Source organism: Papilio polytes, unplaced genomic scaffold (assembly GCF_000836215.1).
Source record: "Papilio polytes unplaced genomic scaffold, Ppol_1.0 DF821400.1, whole genome shotgun sequence".
NCBI classification, from domain to species: domain Eukaryota; kingdom Metazoa; phylum Arthropoda; class Insecta; order Lepidoptera; family Papilionidae; genus Papilio; species Papilio polytes.
This window is the reverse complement of record NW_013527804.1, coordinates 4552734-4576869: the sequence shown is the minus strand read 5'-3', so window position 1 is coordinate 4576869 and position 24136 is coordinate 4552734. Positions and strand designations below refer to the sequence as shown.

At 31.8% G+C, this 24136-nt stretch overlaps 2 protein-coding genes across 4 annotated transcripts in view; both read right to left on the bottom strand.

The window, feature by feature from the left end:
- Positions 1-900: 900 nt before the first annotated feature.
- Positions 901-10673, bottom strand: LOC106108891 (4-coumarate--CoA ligase 1-like). Its single transcript, XM_013290211.1, has 9 exons — positions 10364-10673; positions 9990-10204; positions 7992-8202; positions 7208-7564; positions 5792-5977; positions 4315-4433; positions 3227-3391; positions 2350-2517; positions 901-1538 (listed from the first exon to the last, which is right to left on the bottom strand). The coding sequence occupies exons 2-9, from the start codon at positions 10188-10190 to the stop codon at positions 1251-1253; spliced, it is 1695 nt and encodes a 564-aa protein (XP_013145665.1). The 5' UTR covers positions 10191-10204; positions 10364-10673; the 3' UTR covers positions 901-1250.
- A 597-nt stretch (positions 10674-11270) lies between these two features.
- The window catches only part of LOC106108890 (connectin-like), a 36912-nt gene continuing 24046 nt past the window's right edge, over positions 11271-24136 (bottom strand). The window contains exons 1-4 of one of the 3 annotated variants that reach the window (XM_013290208.1): positions 17254-17370; positions 17012-17071; positions 12380-13422; positions 11271-12104 (exon numbers count right to left, since the gene is read on the bottom strand). In XM_013290208.1, coding sequence (XP_013145662.1) covers positions 11371-12104; positions 12380-13406 — 1761 coding nt within the window. In that variant the 5' untranslated portion in view covers positions 13407-13422; positions 17012-17071; positions 17254-17370 and the 3' untranslated portion in view covers positions 11271-11370. Of the gene's footprint in view, positions 12105-12379; positions 13423-17011; positions 17072-17253; positions 17371-24136 lie in introns of those variants that run through there. The other 2 variants (XM_013290207.1, XM_013290209.1) reach the window with 2 other exon arrangements.

Here is a 24136-nt window from a genome sequence, read left to right as displayed (position 1 = left end):
TTTACATTTTTTTTAAAATAGTCAAGTAGGTCCATGTTTGTCCCTGTTTTTACTATTTTTTTAATTCTGCACTTACGAAGTCTCGGGAAGTTAGTAATAAAAAAAAAACTCTATATAGTTAAACATTTTTATTATAAAATTGATATAAATGATAATTAACATTTTGTAAATATTTTAATATTGTTTTGTGATGATAAAAAAAGCATTATTCAGTACATTTTGGTCCTTTAATTGGAAATAATAAGGCTCTTAAAGAATGAAGTTTTCTTAGACATTTTTATAAAAATTTTTGCTTAAATCTAATAACGTTTACTTTCTTATTAATAAAGTGATATAAAAATACGTATTAATGGCAAAAATGACTGAAATTAGTTGATTTTACTAATAAAGGCAAGTATAAAAAAATAAAAGCTACTCTTACATTTTTTTTTATACTAAATCGTTGCATGTCCAAAAGTCCTTAAATACTAAATAAACATTTTATAGGCACTTCTGTTTTCATTATAGTCATGTGTATAAAAACATGTTGTAAACCATATTTTTCAAAAAGTAAAAAAAAAACAAAAACCCGACTGAACAAGGCCCTAGATAAAATAGCGCCATCTGTTAGCTGCATTTTGAAACAAAGATTTTGAAATTTTAAAATATATATTCAAACTAAATTAATTGTAATATTCGTTATTATTATAGACTTCAATATATTAAAGAAAATATTCGAATCAAAATCTTCTAAGCTGTTACAATGAAATTAACACAAATACAAACTTACACATAAAAATAAACTTACATATGTATGAAAAAAAGAAACGTTCAAAACATATAAAAATAGGATAAAAGAGGCACATTGAGAACCAATATTTTAAAAAATGTTTAAATCCATCTTAAACGTAACGGTTTCAATTAATTTTATCGATTTTATTCATAAAATATTTAACAAATAAAATATATTCAGAAAAAAACATGGTTATATATATTTTAGGGTCCAAAAGCAGACCGATTGCACAAAAATCCGACCTCTTTATGTTAATAACTATTTTGTGTAGTTTTTAACATTTTTAATAACATTCTGTTTATAATCGACCCAAAGTTAAAAAACAGAAAATATTAAAAATTTCATTTTATAGTCTTGAAGACACTTTTTAAAAATTTAAGTACTCTTTATAAAGCATTATTTAGCGTATATTTTCATATTTAAAGCGTTTACAGAAGTACTTTTATGTATTTTTGGCTATTATATGTTACTATAAACATTAACAATATTTAGCTTTTAAATCTTTTCTTAAAATCTTACCGGCTGGATTCTTAGGTATTTCATCAACAAATTGTACTTCTTTGATATGTTTGAATGCTACGAGTTGTTCGTTAACGTATCGTTTAACTTCCTCGTCTGTGAGTGCGTCTCTCTGAGTGACGACGAAGGCCTTAGGGGCCTCGCCGGTGACGTCATCGGGCACTCCGATCACTGCACAGTCCATTATCTTAGGATGTGTTCGTAATATCGTTTCTAATTCCGCTGGAGGTACTTGGAAACCTTTCACCTGGAAATATTTACTATAGTTTGAATAAGATAGATTAGTTTGATGAATGACGCATATGAAGTATCGAATTAAATTTGTATGAAGGCAATGCTGTACTTAATAGACAGGTATCGTAGTGAGGAAACAAACACGCATTGAACAATTTTGAATTATCGATATTCGGTTTAAATAAAATTAATCGAACTTAATTAAAATTATTATTTTCTTGTTAACTAAATTAGAGGACAATTCTAATATTGATTGTAGTGTAGAGAATTTGCGATGACAATAATAGCGAAATCCAATTCGATTACGTACGGCTGTAATAGTAATAAATATTTATTTACTCTCATTATTTGTAATGTTTCTGCAAGTCCTTATTAATTTGAGAATACCATTTTTTTTATTCAGAAGTTGTGTAAAATCGGGCATGAATCTTTTCGATTATCGATTTTTATTCTTATAGAAGTTGAAATCGATTGATTCATAGTTATAACTTATCTACTAAATAAACACTTTTTTCAACAATAAGTGTTATGAGGCGATGGGGACATAAGCCAGAAAGTTTGAGAATGAAAGTGGATGGCTACAAAGGTAGAGAAGAATGAAAGTTGATGGCTACAAAGGTAGAGAAGAATGAAAGTGGATGGCTACAAAGGTAGAGGAAGACTGAAAAAAGTATGGATTGTGTTGCAGAGGATATGCTTAAGAAAGGAGTGTATTTAGATATGACGGCTGATAGAGATGTATGGAAGAGCAGCACATACTGTGCCGACCCTCCATAAGGGATAAGGGCAACTTGATGATGATGCAATTTAAAGTGTTACCGTACCTTTATTAATTCTTTTAATCTATCAGTAACGTATAGATATTTGTTTTGATCGTATTTCCCGATATCGCCCGTCTTGTACCAGCCGTCAGTCAACACCTCGTTAGTTGCGACTTCATTCTTGTAATAGCATTGCATTAAATTAGGTCCTCGAACCCATATCTCACCTTCCTGGAATTGGAAATAAAAAAAGATATTTTTTTATGTGATAATTCAATTTGGATTATCATAGTAATTTAATAATCAAACGATTTGATACTTATGTTGGGAGGTTGTTAAAAATATTGGATAATTTTAGTTCGTACAAAGAGGAACAGTGAATTTGACGGCGGAGGGAACGCATAGGAAGGAGAAATGTCAATTTATGTGCGTCTTTTCCACCGTCGATTAAGAGTAGGTTACTCATTAGCAATTAATGATGTCTATAGTAAAATGTTGCTTTACTTATTTGGTGAATTTTAGTTTTTAGGGTTATTAAATACAAAAAACGAGAAAATTAAAAAAGTAAACAAGTCAAAAAAAGATAGACATTTTTTTAGTTCGTTATTTTTAATTTAGATTATCACGGTACTTTACTAATCAAGTAATTTAAAATGATACTTATGTTGGAAGGTTGAAAACATATCCGCCATTTTGACAGCGGCCATCTTGGATTTGACGAAATTTCAGAGTAAAGTAAAAATAAAAATTAACCCTTAAATGCACGATTTTTTTTATTTAATTATGAAATTAAGATGTTTAGTCACATGTTAAGTGAAAAATAATTAGAAAAAAATTGGTTTCAATAAAAACTATACTTTTGTTTGTAGACTTTTTGCAATAATATGCATTTAGGGGTTAAAAAGACAGTACACATTTTAGCGAATAAAAAAAATCTTACTTTGCCAGGTCCCAATGCTTCTTGTGTGTTAACATCGACGATTTTGGCCTCGCAGCTGCCGAACATGTAGCCGACGGTGGCATGGTTGACATCACTCTTCCTGCCAACTGACACCCCGCCATTGGTCTCCGTCAACCCGTAGCCTTGACGGAAGTAAATGTTCTTCTGTAATTTGTATTAGCTGAGTTCTTTCCATGACTATAGCGTTTTTGTCAAATTTTCAAGGAAATATCATATGAAGGGTACAGAATGTACAGAATATATGATGGATACAGAAGTTTATAGATTATATTTAAAAAGTTACTAAAAAAAATATACTCATAAGTATATCTTTTTTTTGAAATGAGAGTTAAAGGCAAAGATTTAATATAACTATAAGAAAATAAACAATTTGGACTGAAGCTTATTCACTTCTGTACTCTTAATATATTGCATTCAAGCAAAAAATATATATGGAGTAAATGTAATTTTATTGGTAAATTAATGAAAACATAAATATTTTCTCTAAAATAGTAATAAACACTGTGATGAAATTTAAATTACAGTGTAAAATTTGTGCCTAACTTAAGTCCGTTCAACTAAATTAATTTCTATCACAATTGGTGAATACTGGTATTTGAATTACAGGCGTTGCTGCTGAGATAGACTAGATCTCTTTTTTATAGGGGAATGCTGTATGTATTACGGGACACGGACTACTGGGACAAGGTAGTCCGTGTCCCGGAGGAGTATGTGGAATTCTGCTCTTACGAGGCATACCCACTAAACCCCTTTGTTCCTCCTGCATAGGGGCAGGGTTGCATTCACGCTTATGCTTTCGTCCGACTACGCCTGCGTCTTTGCCGGTTGGCAGCTCATCTCTGGGGGGAGATAGACTAGATCTAGATCAACTACCATTAACTAATCTCATTCGAAGTTCATCATCTATTTAAGGTTTTACAGTAGTAAAGAGAGTAGTAGAGAGTACTCTAGGAACTTCCTAATCTCGCCCTGGCGTAATAGTGTGATAATACACCTATGTCAATATGAACACACAAAATGATGACGATGATGAAGATGATGATGATGATGCTGATGATCACACTTACGTTTTTCTTCAATACAGCAGCAGCGTCAGTCTCCGAGAGAGGTGCAGCGCCACTAATGATGCCGCGAACAGATTGCAAATGTTCTCCCGTTACCGCGGGATGCTTGCCCAGGAACACAACTGGGATAAAAACAACCTTATTGCAAAGAAATAGGGTCGCTTATTCCTTAATCAACCATTATTATGGATATGTATGTTATTGTTGTGGAATGTTCTAGAAATATATAGATTCCCTAAAGATTTATAGATCCGTACATCTATACTAATACTATAAAGAGAATAGGTTGTATTATTGTATGAATTGAAATAACTCAAAAACTACTGGGCCAATTTTAAACTCTTGTATCGTTACAAAGCTACGTTATCAGTGAGTAACATAAGTTATGCTTTGTTATTATGTTTTATTTTATAGGGACGAAGTCGCCAGCAACAGTCAGTTTGTCATATATCTAACGCGTGATTATTTAATATTTCTTCTTACTAGTATAAATGTGAAAATTTACATAGAGTTTGTAGCCAAAACTGCTGAAGGGATCTCGATATTTGGCATAGATGTAGAGGATAGTCTTAAAGAATACATAGACTAGTTTTTTTTTTAATCTTCACGCGAAAGGAGTTGTGGGCGAAAGTTAGTTACTATACAGCTTAGAGTTTTTATTAAGCATGCTATAGGGGTTTTGATAGTTTTAAGTGAAAGTCAAAACACATGTTAAAAATGAATTTATATAGTATATGAAGTACTAGCTTTTGCGACTTCGTCCCCGTGATATTAAAAAAAATAAGTAGCATATGTCTTCCAGACTATCCTCTACCTATACCAAATTTGATCAAAATCCTGTCAGCTGTTTAGGCTACAAACGCTAACATACATCCATCCATCTAAACATTCGCATTTATAATATGAGTATGATGAATTTTTTATCATCGTTTTCATGTATAGTACATTCATAAAAAACGGTAATAAAATATTATAGTGCAGTAGTTAAATTGTAGATAAGAAAGTCGTGCTTCGACTATCTAGGATAAAAATATATATAGAAATTACTTGACTATTGTCCGACATTATATAGAGTAATTAAAAATTAATTATTGTAGTTTTTAGGAAGTCGGTAGTTCCATTATAGCTTAATCAGGAATTTAAAAAAACCCTTAACATGTAATAAAACAGTATGTCTATCTGAGACTAGCTCTCGCCCGCGATCTCGTCTGCGGAATATTTAAAAAACAAAAGTATGTAGCCTATGTCTTTATTCAGACTATCCTCTATATCTGTGTCGGGTTTTATCAAGATTTGTTCAGTAGTTTAGAATATAAACTCTAACAAACATCCATCTAAACTTTCGCATTTATAATATTAGTAAGGAGTAAGATTTTTCTTAGTTAGATCGTATTATTTTGATTTTTTGGTCTGTTAATAACCGACTTCCCAAAAAGAGGTACTCAATTCGTCTGTATGTTTTTTTTTATGTAAATCTTACCCATCGGTGGCACGATGTAGAGATGTTCAGCTCTTTGCTGCACCACGGTCTTGAGGAACAGCTCCGGGTTGAACTTGGCGAAGGTGATGAGCTTGCTGCCTCTCGTCATCAGGTTCATCATCACCGCGTTGAAGCCGAAGATGTGGAAGAATGGCAGCACAGCTGGTACTGCACATTGATATGAATCTGGAAATTGAATAAACTCGGTGGATTCGGGTAGCCGCTTTTTTTGTTTTTTTTTCATATTATAAAAAAAATCTTCATCTTTACTAATATAAAAAAGCGTAAACACACACTTCTTTGTTGCCTAAGATGTCAGTAATCACAGCATATTTTCGAATAACTCTTTTTTTAATAAAAAGCCCTACACTTACGTCACGCTTTAGGCTATATATTTTCACGCCGTTAAACTAGGGGTAAATGTTTTGGATGATAATCCTAATGTGGGAAAGAGGCCATAAGTTGTTGCCAACATCAAGAAATCTAGGTTGCCATGGTTTGACATCATGTCATGTAATTTTGACATTTGTAATTGATAATTTGACAAATTTGAACAATAAAGTGATTATTTTATAATTTTATACGGATGAAGTCGCATGTCGCAACTAGTATTTAATAAGGTTTACTCAAAACTGAAAAATCTTTACTTACGTATTATCTATTGAAGTGCTCAGAAAAAATTGTTATAACAAGTTTTTATTCATATATGCACATTACGCAAGACTTATGTATGAAGTTTTTTCTATGGTAATTAAGTTTTTTTCGCTATATGCAATTTGTTTAAAACATTAACGAATATAAATTCCCTTGACTCAAGGTTACTAAAACTTTTTTTATGATTACAGTAAAAGAAAATTGAATGTAAAAATACTAAAATTAGTCTAGACCCTTATACGCCCAGTTTACACTATTCCAATCCAGCGTTTGGTAACAACTGAAATTAAAGATTGGTTTGGAATAATGTAAGCTGGACCTAATTACAAGGGTACTAAATTCACAAGAACAATAAAAGATAACTGTCTCTTTCTAGCAACATGAAAATGGCTCTCGTTTTATAAAAGAGCTAGCTTAGCCCGTGCGGCTTTATCCGCATGAAATTATAGAAACTTTAATTTTTTGTTTACTTATGTCAAATTCTAAATTGCAAATGTCAAAATTATCGCTACCATAATAACTTTGCTTCCTTAATGTTGGCAGCCTGTAGTTTATGGTCCCTTTCCCACATGAAGGTTTTTTCCAATTTAATTATCCCGTAAGTTTAATAGCGTGAAAATAAAGCCTAAAGCGTATCGTAAGTGTAGGGCTTTTTATTAAAGAAAAATTATTCAAACATGCCGTGATTGCTGACATCCTACGCCCACAGAGTAGTGTGTTTACGCTTTATTATGTTAGTTTTCATTTAGATTTCATTCTTACCTGTAGCTTCATCAACGGCGATAATCTCAGGGTTGTTAATCATTTGGTTCATTGCAACCACACTCTGATGAGTTAATACCACAGCCTTCGCAAAACCAGTAGTACCACTCGAGAACGGCAGTATAGCAACATCTTTTTTACTCCTCTGCACTGATTTCAAACAGTCTGTGTCAATTGACATATCTTCAGCGAATTCAGCGAACTTAATAACGTCCTCTGGCAGTCCTTCGTTGTCAATTAATATTACTGCAGGTCTAATTTTCAATTTCTTGATAGCTTCAGCTACGTTAGAATATGATAGTTTTGAGGTAACAATTGCTTTGCATTCGATTAGTTCTAATTGACGGTGTAATTCATCTGTGAAATTAAAATTATACTAATATTATAAATGCGAAAGTATAGATGGATGGATGTTTGTTAGAGTTTGTAGCTTAAACGGCTAACGAATTTCGGCGGAATTTGGCATAGATGTAGAGGATACTTTGGAAGAAAAAATAGGGTAATCAATCTTTTTTTTAATACCACGGGGACAGAGTCGCGGCCGAAAGCTAGTACTTCATATACTATCTAAATTCAATCTAAACTCTAATATTATAAATGCGAAAATGAAAATGGAAGGATGGATGGATGGATGTTTGTTAGAAAGTATTTCAAAAACGCTCAATGGATCACATTGAAATTTGTCAATGTAGGACTTAGCCTGGAAGAACACATAGGCTACTTACTTTTTTAATTCTGTGCGGAGGGTTTCATGGTCAAAAGCTAGTAATCAAATAATACATACGTGTGGTATACGCAGGATTCATCATACTGGCAATACAGCCAGCTTCCAACACTCCTAGCATAGTACAAGGGTATTCCGGAACGTTTGGTAGGATTATAGCCACTGTGTCATCATTCTTAAGTTTCAATTTCGTTCGCAGTGATGCCGCAAATGAGATTGACATCCTGTGTGTTTGAGCATAGGTGTATCCGTGGCCAGTTGCTGCACACACCTAAAATGTATATGTTAAAAAACATCTATTTAGATAAAATAGTTGGTTCATGTATACTAAATATTATGAAATATTAAAAATTTAAACAATAAAACGACCTTAAGATTTCAGATTTTGGTACACTTTTTTTTTAAAAAAAAAAACAACATAAACTACTGGATAATATACCATTTTCATTGTCATTAGATTTGTCTGATTTAACCGTTTTTTTTAATAATTAAAAAATATACCTGATCAAGCAAAAATAATTTATCTTTTTTACAATTAACTTCAGTTACCTAGTAATTTTATAATTATATCAGAAATGTTCTTTAACCATAACAATGTAATCGCTTTATTTTTTATGTACATAAAGCAAATTATTTATGCAAGAGAACAATGGACTGGGTATTTAAAATAATCGCAGTAAATAAATGGTTGACGTTTTTCAGTTGCGTTCCATATTTTTATAGTAAGAAATTCGTTTAATAAGGACCATTTAAATCACTTGATGAAAATAAGCCCAATGTTTTGACAACTAAGGTACAGTGTCCAAAAAAGTACACAACATAAAGTAACAAGAAAACTAAAGAATGAATTGTAATTTTTTTGCCTGTTTATTCCAAAGGTGACTTTAGAGATTTTAGCAATAAAGACCTGCATACAATTTCTTCAAAAAAAAAAAAGATTTTTTTTTTAATTTAACCACTAGCTGTTGCCAGCGACTTCGTTCGGGTGATAATTAAAAATATAGCCTATGTTAGTCATTGATAACATACCTTTTAATGGTGTAAGAATTTTAAAAATTAGCCCAGTAGTTTGAGTTAAAGTAACTCGAAAACTACTGGGCTAATACAGAAAAAATGCACATCTTTCCTCTTTATAATATTGGTTTAGATATATGTGCCCAAGGTTATTATTCCTGTTAAGAGATTCAAATTCTTCACATGTATTAAGAACTAAAGTGCATTACATACATAGATATTTACCTATAACATTGTTATCAGATATTATGAAACATAAACTTGAACTAATTAAAACATTACTATCTTATCTGATTTGATATTGCATTTAATTGTTACTAGCTGTTACTCGCGACTTTGCCCACTTAATATTAAATAATAATATAGCCTATTCACAGATGAATTATCTTTCTAATGGTGAAAGAATTTTGGAAATCAGCCCAGTATGTGAATCAAATACATACAAAAATCTAAAAATACAAATGTTTTCTTTATATAATATTACACAAATAAATCACCTTTCTAATTGTAAAAGGATTTTTGAAAATTTGCATAGTTTTAATGAGAATTTAATACATACAAAAATACAAATCATTTCTCTTTATATTAGTATAGATAGACATTACAATACATTTAGATAGTTTATGTATAAAAACACATACCTTAACTTATAGTAATTTTGTTTAAAAAGTGTATGAAATATAATCTATAAATCTCATAGCAATATGGTTGACATGTGGCAAATACAGTTGCGCCAGCCAGGTATAGATTGTATGAACTTACTGGCACCAGTAAGTGCTACAGACCAAGAGTACTGGCCAGTGTTAACCATATAATAATGTTGATTTTAAACAGTGGTATTTTTAAAAAAGTTACTGTGAAATTACTTTCAATAATCATTTTACATTTATTTCTTTATCTACATAATTGTTTTAAAATAATTGAATATTAATTGGCAACTTAAATTTTATCACTATAGTTTTGGCAAACAAAAAAATTATGTTTTAAAAGATACAGGAAAAATGTATACACTTGGAATTAATTTGCATAATAAAAATAACTCACCGCAGCAGTCTTATCCGGCCAGCGATCCAAGTTTTGCCAAATGTAGTCATTTATTGTACTATTAATTGGTACTATATCTTCATAAACAGACTTCAAAATATTAGGTTCATTTTTCACACTACTCAATTTTATACTTTGAGTTAGTAAGACTTGCATTTGTTTCTTTAATTGTAACCCCCTTTGTTTAAGAACACTGGCCATTTTGATTAATTAAACTATAAAGCAAAAAACCTTTTTTTTAGAAATTGATTAGAAGAATATTTCAAAACTCATATTAAATTTGGTGTGACTAAAATATGATTAACTAAAAAAAACTAACACAAATACGTTATAATTAATAGAAGATACTTAATATTTAAAAATCGTAAACGTACCTTTTCGTTCTAAAGCCAATAACAAAATGCGAGGGAATGCCTCAGCAAATGAAGCCAACAAGTTATCAAATTAGACTTTGAACTTCGTTTCATTTAATGATTTCGAATGTGTGTTCACTGGGTGAATTGTAAAATCCTTGAACGGCACAGCATAATGTGTTTGGAACCGCTTTCACAACTAGTGTTTCCATGAAGAACGTAAATACAATAAACAACATTCGTATTTCTTACTCGTATATCTCATTTAATTCAATAAAAAAGAAAGAGAAAAAAATCAAATAAAGCGTACAGAAAAAAAATCAAAACAAATGCCAATGCCAAACAACACAACATCAAATGACACTTGACATATTGCGGGACTCGATGTGTCTCGATTTTTAACAAAATCGATTCTTACGTTAAAATGAAATAAAAAATACCTATAACTTTTAATGATGAGATTGATAATTTAATGGCTTTTTTTTATTCTGTTACCGGTTACAAGAATTCGCTTTCCGTGTTAATTACTCGTTTACTCCAAAAATTATAAGATTGTTTTTGAAATTCTGCCATTTAATTTGACTAGGCGCCGATCGAACTTTTTGTCTCTTTTTACTTTTACTTTTATGATCATATGTTACGTCTTACAAATCCTTTTGTATCTAAATCTTTGATTTATGAAGCATACTTAGACTGAGCTTAATAAACAAAAAGCGTTGGATTATTTGTCTGCAAGTAAATTCTTAAACCAGAAGGTATTTAAATTCAAATCCTAAGATTACGCATGTGAGTTAAAACTAAGCAAAGTATGAGCAAAGTAGAAGTGCGCTATATAAATTTAGCTTTAGATGACATCTTACATTTTTTTTAATTGATCTACGAGTAGCATAGACAGTTTTAAAAGGATAATGAAATAAATCAAGTCCAAACATCTTAAAAACTATTTATTTATTGTAATAATGACTGTGAGAGATTGAGTTAACACTATAATGTCATAAGTTAATATTGTCTACACCCTAAATGGTAACCTAATTAAGCAGAAATCTAACATTTAGTACAATGAACACTACCGCTTTAAAGCTACCAAGTGTGGAGTCTTGTCCGTTGGTAAAGAAATCGCTGTAGTCGTCGCCCTTTTCTTGGACACTTCTATGAGCAATAGCATTATCAGATTTAGCCTCATCGGATGCCATTTCTTTTGTTTCCTCTGTATGTTTTTCAATTGGTTTTGCAGATACGGTGGCCAGTCTAGTCGTGGTAGTATTTGGTTTATCATCTTTAATTTCTTGGTTAGCCACTTCACTGCTAATAGTTTTAGGCGCCGCTAATGATTTTTTAGTTTTATTCTTCTTGAAAATTGATTCATCAAAGTAACCTGGATTATTTGGGGTGTCGCCTTCAGTATCAAGAGGTGAAAAACCGGTTGCTATATCAGACTTTTTCGCCATATCAAGGGAGTCATCGACTGGATTGCTAGAAGGTGAATAGCAATGCAACAAGTCTCTCACATCAGTATAAAAGAGTTTTCCATTCAATTCAGCGTCATCGTAATATTCGTAGTCTTGGCTTTGTGTGGATGGTTCTTCGCCGTCGAATGTTTGTGAATTTTTTTCCAATTCCATTCGTTTCGTCCACCGGTCACGTAGCTTGGCGTCGGGAATGCATTTGAAGTTTTCTAACTTTAATTTTAAAGATGCGCTTTCAGTTTTGTTCATGAGCACCATGAGCCATTCCAGACGGCAGTCGCACGGGAATAGGTTATCTAGGAACAAAAAAAATCATGTAATCGAGTTCAAAAATATGGCATTTAAAAAGTGTTACATTATGAAAAAGGGAAACAATTACATTTTCAATTTACACAGAGACCTTACTGATATTATAAATGCGAAAATTTAGATGATGGATAAACTCTAGTTTGCCATCTAAACGGTTGAACGGATCTCGATGAAATTTGGCATAAATGTAGATCAAATTCTGGAGTCTAATTCAACGCGGACTGAGACGTGGGCGAAAGCTAGTAAACACATAAAGTTATACCTTCAACATCCAAAGAAGCGACGTTTAGATAAAAATTGTCGATTACTGGCGCCATGACTTCTTGACGTAAATCCGCAATTCTGTTTCCTTTCAAACTTAGAGCGGTCAATGAAGTCAGTCCTTGGAATACATTCACGTTATCAATGTCAGAAAGTTCGTTGTGAGCCAAAGATAGTGATTGTAGTTTGGCCAATCCGTGGAATGCTTTGGAATCGAGCATTTGAATTTTATTTTCATCTAAATTCAAAGATATCAGATGAATTAAAGGCTTGAATGTATTATCGCCGATAACTTCCAAGCTATTTCCACTTAGGTCTAATTTTCTTAATTTTCCAAGGCCAGAAAACGTTTCACTGTTCAAGCTGAACAGTTTGTTTCGATCGATCTCTAGTTCCTTAAGATTCGTCAGATGTATAAAAGCTTTGTCGTGGATAATTGTTACTTTATTATTGGTTATAAATAATTTTTCTAAAGTGGGCAGACTGACAAACACATCTCTGTTTATTTCCATTATATTATTTGTATCCAAACTGATTGTTTTCAACGTTGCGAGATGCGAGAAAGCATTGGGTTTTAATTTTTCTATTTGGTTACCACTCAGCTTGATATCTTCTAGTAAACTAAGATTAGCGAATGCAAACGGTTCTATAACTTTAACGTTAGCGTATTTAACATCAAGCCTTAAAAGATTATGCGCATGTTTTAACGCATTCTTTGGAATTATCTTGAAAGATATACCTCTAGTATTAGTTAAACTAATTCTAACTGCATCTTTTAAGGAATCAAACTTGGACCACGCTGGGTCATCTTGGCTTATCTCTTCAATAGTCGGATAACATTCAGCACTTCGTGCAATATTATGATCGTCTTTGGCACAAAAGCATTGAACAGCTCCGGAGGTATTAAACACAGGATCGCAAATACTGGATATCACTTCATTATTCTCACCAACTTCGTTTATATTAGGCTTTGCTTCAGCCAAGAGTAGGAGGCAACAGGTCAATGTGATAACCTTCCAAGCCATCATGGTGTTTATTTCCCACCTAGAAATGAACAAAATATTGGATCATTAACAAACATTAAAACATGAAAGATGGAATAAGAACATACGAAAAAGTAACCTTAAACATAGTGAATTTGTTATGCCTATAGCAGCTTGAACGATTTATATCAGATTTTAAAAGCCATTTTATAAATTGTTCGACTGTATAATCTGATTTAACCATTGCTATTGGAAGTGCAATTCGCTTATTCCACCTTTACACAGATTAATTCGCAATTTTACGAATAAAAACAATTGCTGGTATAAAATGGTCAGGATTTTTATTTAGTGGATCCTCTGCATATAATCCTGTTATGATTTGGAGATTATAAATTTAATGAAGAGCGATTTATTTTTTATCGCTTTTCACTTAGTAGGAGAGGATACAAGCCTTTTTATTGAAAAAATATCAAACAAAGATCCCGAGTAAACAAATTCTTGTCTATATGTTATTCTTTGATAATAGTTAATCTACACATAATGTATTCAATATTATTATAATCTTTATTCTACGTTCCTGTCCAGTATAAATAAAAGCAACACAAACTTTTGCTTTCACACAAAAGATGGACCACATTGAAATTTTACGCAAATGATTTTGAGATAATTTTGTTTTGTAATTTAATGTTGTACTGTTCATGTTTTCCGTTCTTTTACAACATTTTCAAATCCACCTTTTATTTTAATTGACTTTCATTTGTTTATAATGTTTAGATCCTGATTTGAAACAGAGTACAAAATTAGTGTAAGGAAATAACAATTCAGTCTTTGAATCACGAGTCAATTTTGTTCTTATTTTAACAATTACAGAATAAAGTTATTCACAAGAATTTACAAAGATAACGTTCGTGGGTAGTGACTAGCTAATATGACATCATACGGTCGTTCATTCATTTATAATTATAACAAAGAAATCGTTTTAGACCGCAATATATTTGTCTTGTTCCCGTTCTCGGTAAACGCATTAAGATAATGCTGTTTACACACCGACGTTGAATTTGTAACGTTACTAATTTTGATACGTGACATAATATCTATACCTACATAAAATAAAATTGGAGTTTCTGTTTGTGAAATCAAAAGAAAATTCCACATTTCTGGACGATGATGTAATTGCGTTACTGATAACAAAAATTACATTTAGAAAATTTTTGTTTGCCTGTCAGCCTCTCTGTATGTCCGCAAGCCGCGTTTGTTCCGGGTAATCTCTGAAACGGCTGGACCGATTTCGATCGGAATTTTACTGGAGGGTAACTGACATAGACGGGCAAATTATAGGCTATTTTTTTTAATTCTGCGCTGTCAAAATGGCGTAACTGGCGGTCCTGGCGCTAACGAAGTTTGCGGGCGACAGCTCGTTCTAAAATAAAACAACACCTCTCACTAATCGTTTACATAAACCTGATGATGTCAGGACATCCCTCATACCCGCCCTCTGGTGGCACCCATGGTTTTATTTAATATTCTATTTAAATTATAGCATGGATGTGGACAACAATCCTTATTGAACTATATCGGTCACTAAACGGAGGCGTAGGATGTAGTTTACATTGAAAGATAGATTTCGTTGTACCGATTAGAATGAAATTAAAAGGATACCAGTTAATAGTTACAAGGGATCTAACAAGCTGTTAGATATTTCGACACAAATGACTTCCTTTCACATATAGATGTACGGCCATACTAACAATACTTGCAAATGACTTTAAAACAAACAAACTGAACTCCAAGGTGACAATGTAAAGATATCGAACGCTCCGTAAAATACAGAGCTGGTTGGCGACTGAGGGCTGAGACTACGACTGAGCGCCTGAGCCACTCCTTGCCAAATATTTTATAAAACTATCCCTACTATTACTTACGTTTCCTATTATTTTCCTAACAGCATTGTTTTAAATAAATAAAGATAAAGAGTATTGATAAATAGCACAGATTAACAAATAACTTTTAAGAATACAGGATATATCAAAAGTTAAAAAGCTAACCGCGTATTTATAAGCAAACTCCTTATACAACAAGTGACATTACCATCTCCGTTATACCAACTGGCATTTTGGCAAAAAATAACGACAAACACGAAACCATCTGGCACAAGTAATAAACCGTATTAATAGGCGTCGAGTGCCTCATTTTCTGAACTATTTTTTTTCTTTTATACAGAAATTAGGCCGTGAATAACACCTGTGAACTCATCGCAATGATCTGAATAATCGTTTTATTTCATCTACAATGATTTAATGGAACGTTAATATTCTTTAATGTATCAAAAGTAATAAATTTTAAGGAAATGAATGTTAAATATCTTGCGGACAGCTTATGACATGTTGAGGAACAATGTAAACAGTGACGAGACATGTTGGAGGTTTAATAGTTTAGAATTCGATACGATGAATATCAAAAGTTGCTGCAAGATTTTGCAAGTTTAGTAATCTTATCTATACATATAAAAATGGAGTGCCTGTTTGGTTATTTCATAAAAATAAATCCAGATTTCGGGAAGATGATTTGTTTGCGTTGCTGATAACGAAAATTACTTTTTTTCTGTCTGTCTGTCCACAAGCCGCGTTTGTTCCGGGCAATATCCGAAACAGCTTGGCTGAGTACGACCGGACTTCCATTAAAGAGTAGCTGACATAGACGGGCATATTATAGGCTACTTTCTTAATATTGGCTGGACGAAGTCGCGGGCAACAGCAATTATTTCTATAAGAATAGAATTATCAGTGAATCAATGAGTTTTTCAGTCGTGATCACTGTCAATACATTGGCGCGACTTTCCATGGGCGTTATCAGATGACGTAGGATTATTAATTTTTTACAAACTATAAGGTTACTGTATGTACTCTAATCTTTTCACCAGCAGTTTAAGTTACACTCGTTTGAAATATCGTCGCAATTATTTAAATAAAAATGGCGGATCGTCTGATACAAGATTCATCCAATTACAAAACAGTTTTCTTAGTCTCAAGAATTGGGTTATTCAAATGCTCTTGGCTGTTTAAATGCATAGCTACGTCGACGGGCGACCGGTGATTGATGTAGGGAAGTAGATCTGTTTGCTTTTGTACACGATCTTACGCATTACGAATTTTTAGTAGGTCGAGATTTTCCTTACAAATATTGCATGTTTTTCTTCGTTCCTCCCAAACTTAAGTGTATTTGCGAAGGCTTATTTGTTCACTTAATATAACAGTTTTTACCGTTTTATACAAAGGCCTTTATACACAAAAGTAATTAATTTTTAGTGAAGGATACCCTGTAGTTAATTTTTTTATATAGTATTGACAAACGAGCAAGCGCCCACCGCAATTTGCTAAGATGGCGAAGCGACCACTGCCCACAGACATCTACATTTGCAGATGTCTTTAATCAACAAAGAAGGGGACGTACAGAAAGAAGATATTTCCCAAACCTATGTGTCCCATCCCTAGATAAATCAACTTCCCCTTCCCATCATGTAAAATATCCGTGTAAAATAAAGGAGGACAGAATTTTACTTATTCGCTTGTCATCACATTTTTGACCGACTTCCTAAAAGAAGGAGGTACTCAATTCGTCTGTATGTTTTTTTTTATTTGTTGTATGCTTACCTTAATATTTAACAATATATATGCTCAGTAGTTAGTGTCTGATATTTAGTCTCAATAAACCTGAAATGAAATAAGAAAATTATTAAAATATAAATTTACAGCACTTTTTAATCTATTAAACAAATAAAGTAAAATAAACTTTATTACATTATTTATAGTGTTTTGTACTTTAAAGATAACAATTTAACAAGAACGTTCTAAAAATAACTGCGTATTATATTTGAATCTATTTGTTTACTAACAATAAATTAGTTTTCAATATTCAGAAGGAAACTTTTCCAATTGGAACTCAGTCAATTTCCAAATAATCCATATTGTAATAAAATCATATTTTCACTTCAAAATAATCTTTCTGAATTACTTTTATCGTACATACTAGCGTTAAAAGATATTTTAATAAAAATTGTAGTAATAAACATTATAGTGTGTCTAAATAATTTAGATTAGTTTGACAATTCATTTCAAATTTAGTAGGGATGGGTTGTGTAAAATCAGTCATGAATCTTATCGATTTTCGATTTTTATTCTTATAGAAGTTGGAATCGATAGTTTTATAGTTATAACTTAGGAATTAAAAAAAAAACTGTTTTCTCAAATGAATAATGACCATAACAAATCATGACAATAAGTAAATGTTTATTACTACTACAGCCGTACGTAATCGAATTGAATTTGGTTTTATTTCTGTCATAGCTAAATTCTCTACACTATAATCAATACTAGAATTGTCATATAAATTAGTTGATAAGAAAATAATAATTTTTAGTTGAGTTCGATAATTATTTAAACCGAATATCGATAGTTCAAAATTGTTCGCTATGCGTGTTTGTTTCGTCACTACGATACCTGTCTATTAAGTGTGGCATTTGCCTTCATAGAAATTGAATTCGATACTTCATATGCGTCATTTATCGAACGAATCTTTTTTATTTAGAAAAACTATAAATTAAGACCAATCTTCTTTTTTATCGATATATAGAAAATAGTTTTCAATTAAACATTATGGTTTAATTAGGTATGAAAAAAATGTTTATTGTCCCCTATGCGTTCTTAAACCTCTAATTCAATAGAAGAGTAGTATCCCAGAAGAAACTTAATCTATACATAGTAAAGATAATTTAACTGTATTGTAAGCAAAACCAACCAACCCGCACTTGGCCAGCGTGGTTGACTATGGCCTAGTCACCCCTTATCATGGTAGGCTCCGAGCCCCTCGGTGGGGACGTATAGTGAGCTGGTGATGATGATGAAGCAAAACTATATTAGATCACGCCATTGAATTGCATGTTTTTTTTTTAATATCTAAGTTTTTTCCAATTAAATTAAGATAATGTAAAAAAATATATTTTCAAGTCTGGAACACATCTAAGAAAAGATTTATTCACGTTTTATAACACCACATCCTATCGTAACGTAACAACTGAATTTTACGGTATTTCTGTTCCCAGTTATGTCTATGTGAATTTAACACAAGCACACTAATTCAGCTGACATTTCGTCGTAACAACCATGACCCCATTAACTGTCGCTAAACAACGAAATTCCATTTGTTTTACCGCAAAGGTCGCATTGTGGGAGAAAAGAGCTTTCTTAATTGTAGTATTGTGTTAAGAGCATAAAAATTTGTCACCGGTCGATTGTTAACTTTGCTAATTTATAAACGGACTAGAAAAATAAAGTATAATTTTAGCTAAATGTGAACTGTTAGCTTTTTAACTATTTTGATGTATTCTGTATTCTTGAAGGTTATTTAGTCTGTGCTATAAATCAATGCATTTGGTCATAGTTTGAAATAACGATATAACTTTGTAATGGTTATCCAAAATATTATTTAAAATATTTATGTCATGGTTTTAAAATGTTGTAATTGTGCTTGTTATGTTAATAATCCAATAGTAGTCCGATGTCAAAAATAAGGGTGTTGCATTAGCTCGACGAGACGACGGCCATATTGGTAAGGTATTCTGTGCAAATTGGAAGAAAACATAAGAGGTAATGAAGACTATATTTTATTAAAGCATAACATGGCTGTGACGCCCATAGAACGAAACAAGCACATGGTATTTTGTTATACGCAACAAATCTATTTAAATACCCTACTGATTCAGGAAGGTTACATTTTTTACACGTTCTATAAATACATTTACTACATTTACTAAGACTTCACGCCAACAGCATATCTACATATGTTTGTAAAGTATGTATGTATGTAAGTGTTATGAAACTTATGAATGAACAGACTTATGAAAAGACGAGTATACAAATGACTTTTGGGATCGTCAAGTTAATTTGAAACACCTTAATAATTAATCTTCAACCTTTAATGAAACCCTTTATCATATTCAGTAGGTAGATATATATCTGATTGTACGTCGTAGGCATTGGTAGTCTGAGCCGAGGAGATAATTACATCAAACTGTCAATTAAGGGTTCGCTCTCGAGCCGGAAATCCAATCATTTCAAAGCGCAGCTTTGATGTGTTATTGACATTTATGTGATATACATACATTAGAATAGGTTTGGTAAATCATACTTCATACTAACATTATAATTGCGAAAGTTTAGATGAATAGATGGATGTTTGTTAGAGTTTGTAGCCTAAACGGCTGAGCGGATATCGATGAAATTTAGTACAGATGTAGTAGTCTGAAAGAACACATAGGCTACTACTTGTGTGTATTTTAATTCCACGCGAACGGAATCGCAGGCGATAGCTAGTTGTATTATAACCACAAATGTCAACAAATAGACTCATAGTACCACTTATTTTAGCCTATCTAATTATAGAGGTTAGTGAATAAACCCTATTACTTCTTGTTTATTGTATCGGTAAGGGTTTAAACCATCTGCTAATGAGAACACAAAACAGATATAACCATTAATAAAGCAGTAGTAACAAAATGTTTGTCTCTTCATACATTTTTTGTTCGCAAAAATTAAGATGCAAACATAACATACCGAAATTTAAGTTTCTTTCCAATCTTTCTGTAATGATGTTAGAAATAATAAAAAAATAGACACCGTTATACGAAAATATCATTCTTATGTAAAATCTACGTTTTCAGCAATTAAATTTAATTACGTAAAACGATATCAAAGGAATGTGATATAATATTATATTTCTACATGTATAAACGAATTCAAAGCTAACATTTTATACAGAATGGAGTGAGTTTAGGTGATTGGATATCTTTTGATTTGAGAGTAAATATACGCTTATTGATTTTTTACAATTACGCAAGTAAACATGAACCATGAAAGAAAAATGAATTGGTTTGTTATGTCTATATTAAATTCATTAAATAATGAAGACGGGCTTGGTTACCCGTGTGTCGTTGAGGCGGTTGACTCGTATTTATAAATAACTAGCTGTTCGCGTGTGGCTTCATCCACATGAAATTATGAAAATTTTATTTTATTGTTTACATTTGTCAAATGTCAAAATAACATGACATGATGACAAACTATGATAATCTTACTTACTTGATGTTGGCAGCTTGTAGTTTATGTTCCGTTTTCATTTTGCCTTTTATCTAATTTATTTACTCCCTAAGTTTAATAGGCTTTTTACCAAAGAAATAATTTTCCAAAAATATGCTGTGATTGCTGACATCTTACGCCACAAAGGAGTGTGTGTTTACGCTTTATTATATAAGTATAGAAGTATAGATTGAATACTGTTATCACTTCGGCTCGAATTATAATTTAAGATAAAATAAATTACTTATGAAAGCAACGTAAAAAGAACCTAATTTGGTTTTCTATGTTTTGACGGCTTTTGCGACCCCATTCATTTCCGGGTGTCTAAAGAATGTAGATTTACTACCTAAATTATTTTAACTAACACTTCCTAGAAAAAAATGTAATCACTTTTTAATCATTAATCTCTTTATCGCGCTTTATCAAAGCATACTCATATTTTCTAGGCCAATCTCTTTTCAGGCAGACTTTTCCCTTATACGTATACGAAAAGGAGGAATTTTTATTAAAGATAAAAGAGAACATCTTTTGAACACGACTCAATTTCTAAGAGGATATCCATTTAAAATACAATCAGTTGTAAAAACTTTAGAATGTAATTCCAACTATAATTGGAATTTGCTCATCCATTGATTCAAACAGTTCAACTTTCTTTGGAAGGAAATACTTTTTATTAAAAAGTTTTTTCTAAAACATCTTCTCCATTTGTGAATAAAATCATATTAAAAATCAGTTCAAGTATGACTTAAACTAGTTAAATACATCTCTTTGTACAAAAAATTGCATTTAATTTGAGAAACATTTTAATTGTTTTAATAATATTAACTGAATATGCAAAAACATCTGAACAGAAAATATTAGTCACGTAAAGTCTCCAAGTTCTATTATGAAGAGCTTTCACTTTAAGCTCCTTAACTTTGTAGTATTTATGTAGCAGGTACATATGGACAAGTTCGAAAGCTTAGGTTATTATACATTTTGCACCTGGTCGGCAATGACAGTAAGCTTACGGAAGCACAGTAAAGCTCCGAAGTGAACGTTAATTAGAACCTTGTCTATTTTGAAGGTAGTTGCAGTTATAGTTCCAAACCATTATTTTCTACTACAAAATTTATTAAAAAAGAAATTGCAAAAGAAATATTTCATTATAATTCACACGTTAAAGGTTTTAGCATACTATCTCGAAAACGAAATGGAGCCGAGGCGAACCTAAATTTGACAGAAATCTAGCGTGGATTTCGGTGGAGAGAATTATTCAGCAACTAGGCTACTAGTTTGAAACCAAATGTAATATTGGGGAAGCTTCAGGTTTAATTTTCATTTTCATGTAACATGTATTTTAACTGTAAAAATGTAAGTAGCATCATGAAACAGCTTTAAAGTATTTTTACCAACAAAAGTCCTTTTAAAAGTTTCCAGAGAATAGTGGAATTGAAGCTTTGAACTCTTCGACTCCAATTACAGGACTTTGACGGTTCCTATTCATTTACAATTTTGTTTGAAAGCTCTTGTGATCTGTTTCCCATCGGAAACTAAGTTCTTAGAACTTTTATCCTTTCTACAGTTACACTTAAATTAGATTTGATTAAAATGGGAAAGTTACTTTAATCACCGTATTTTCGTCTCAAGGCTTAAGTTTATTAGATTTATTTATTTAGTTTAATCCGAATTAAACTATTTAATAACTAGCTGTTCTCGTGCGGTTTCATCCACATGAAATTATGAAAATTTTATTTTATTGTTTACATTTGTTAAATTATCAATAGCAAATGTCAAAATGACATGACATGACCAACCTTAGCATCTCTCTTTCTTGATGTTGGCAGCAACTTATAGTCTATCCCACGTTAGAGATTTTATCCAAAATATTTACCGCCTAAGTTTAATGGTGTGAAAATATATAGCCTAAAGTATGACGTAAGGCTTTTTTTAAAAAATAGTTATTCAAAAACATGCTGTGATTGATGACATCTTAGGCAACAAAGAAGTGTGTGTTTACGCTTTATTATAATAGTATAGATATCTTGACCCATCTCAATCTTGTATACAATAGATAACAAACAATATTCTACGTCTATACCAAATTGATCCAGATACAAGTAGCCGTTCTGGAGTACTTTGGTTAAAAAACATCCATTCATACTTTTGCATTTATTATATTAGTATGATGGTCAAGGTAAAATTTTTCGGGAATTATAAATCATCACCTCACCATACGTTCCCACCCATGGGCTAGGAGGCTACAGTAAGTAAGGATACTTATAACCCTTGGTGGAGTTATAAAACAATACCAGCGTTAGATTAAAGTAAACAAACATTTTATAATGTCATTATAACTTTGAGTGTTTTAACCAAACACGTAATCTTGCGGTATCTCCACATTACTGCTCCAACAACATAGAGCTTTGTCCCAATTTAACGTCTCGTCGGAGTTGTTTTATGTTTTCGCCAGTGTCGACTCTGACTCACAATGCCACTGGTAACGCTTTATCTCGGATTTAGTTCACGCTAAATACATTCTTGTCTGTCCGCTACGTTTGAGAAAAATATAACGATACGATGCTTGCAGTTAGTAAACCGAATTGTCTTGTTTAAACTTCTAGGCAGTATTGTGAGGAGTTTGAGCCTCATGATATATAATACGATATGAATTATACTATCATACTAATTTTATAAATGAGAAAGTTTAGATGGATGGATGTTTGTTAGAGTTTGTAGCCTAAACTGCGGAACGGATCTCGATGAAAATTGAAATAGATGTAGAGGATAGTCTGGAAGAGCTTATAGGCTACTCACTTGTGTTATTTCTAAACGCGGACGAAGTTGCGGGCGAATTTAACCATTTTTGAATATTTATTGTTGTCTCTGTTTTGTTTTAAAATAATGAGTGTGATGAAAATATTTTTGACTGACTTCAACATGATCGCTGCAGATATGACGCTAATGTTCTTTACAGGATCATACTTAAAATACATTTACATAAAAAATACATCTGTATTTACAGTCATTACTTAGTTAAAGTAATGCTAAATGTGAATTCAACTAGTTTAATTGATCGTTTCGTTTATTAAGGTTACGTACACTAAGTTATGTTTGTTCTGTTTATTTACACGCCCTTGTGGCCTTCGTAGGCAGATGGTAACTTGTAACTTTAATGTATGACGTCACACGATCGGGATTTCAAAACTCAACGATTAACGACATCATATTGTCTTATGTCATTCTATTTTAAACAGATTTATACGTTGTTTTTTGAATGTGTTAAAAAATTAAGATGTACTATAACTTACGTTAATATTTAAAAAATGAAATGTAAATGTATCTCGGCTAGGAATATAAAAATCACTTATTATTTTGAGTCAAGTTGAAAAAACTTTAATATCCATTTAGGTTTAAAAAAATAAATTGTTAGCTATCTAAAATTCATGGCCATTTAGTCCAAGTATGGTATGCACAAATTAAGAGATTGCGCACACCTGAAACTAAACTATCGCACAACTGTTTTTACTTGTTCAAATAAACAGTTAAATTGTCTGCGAAACAATCGACAATCACACAACTGTTGTGCGATTGTTTATTCAAAGAACTACGCCCCTCCTTAACATAAGTATTTAATTAATTACTATATTTTTATCTCTTATATCC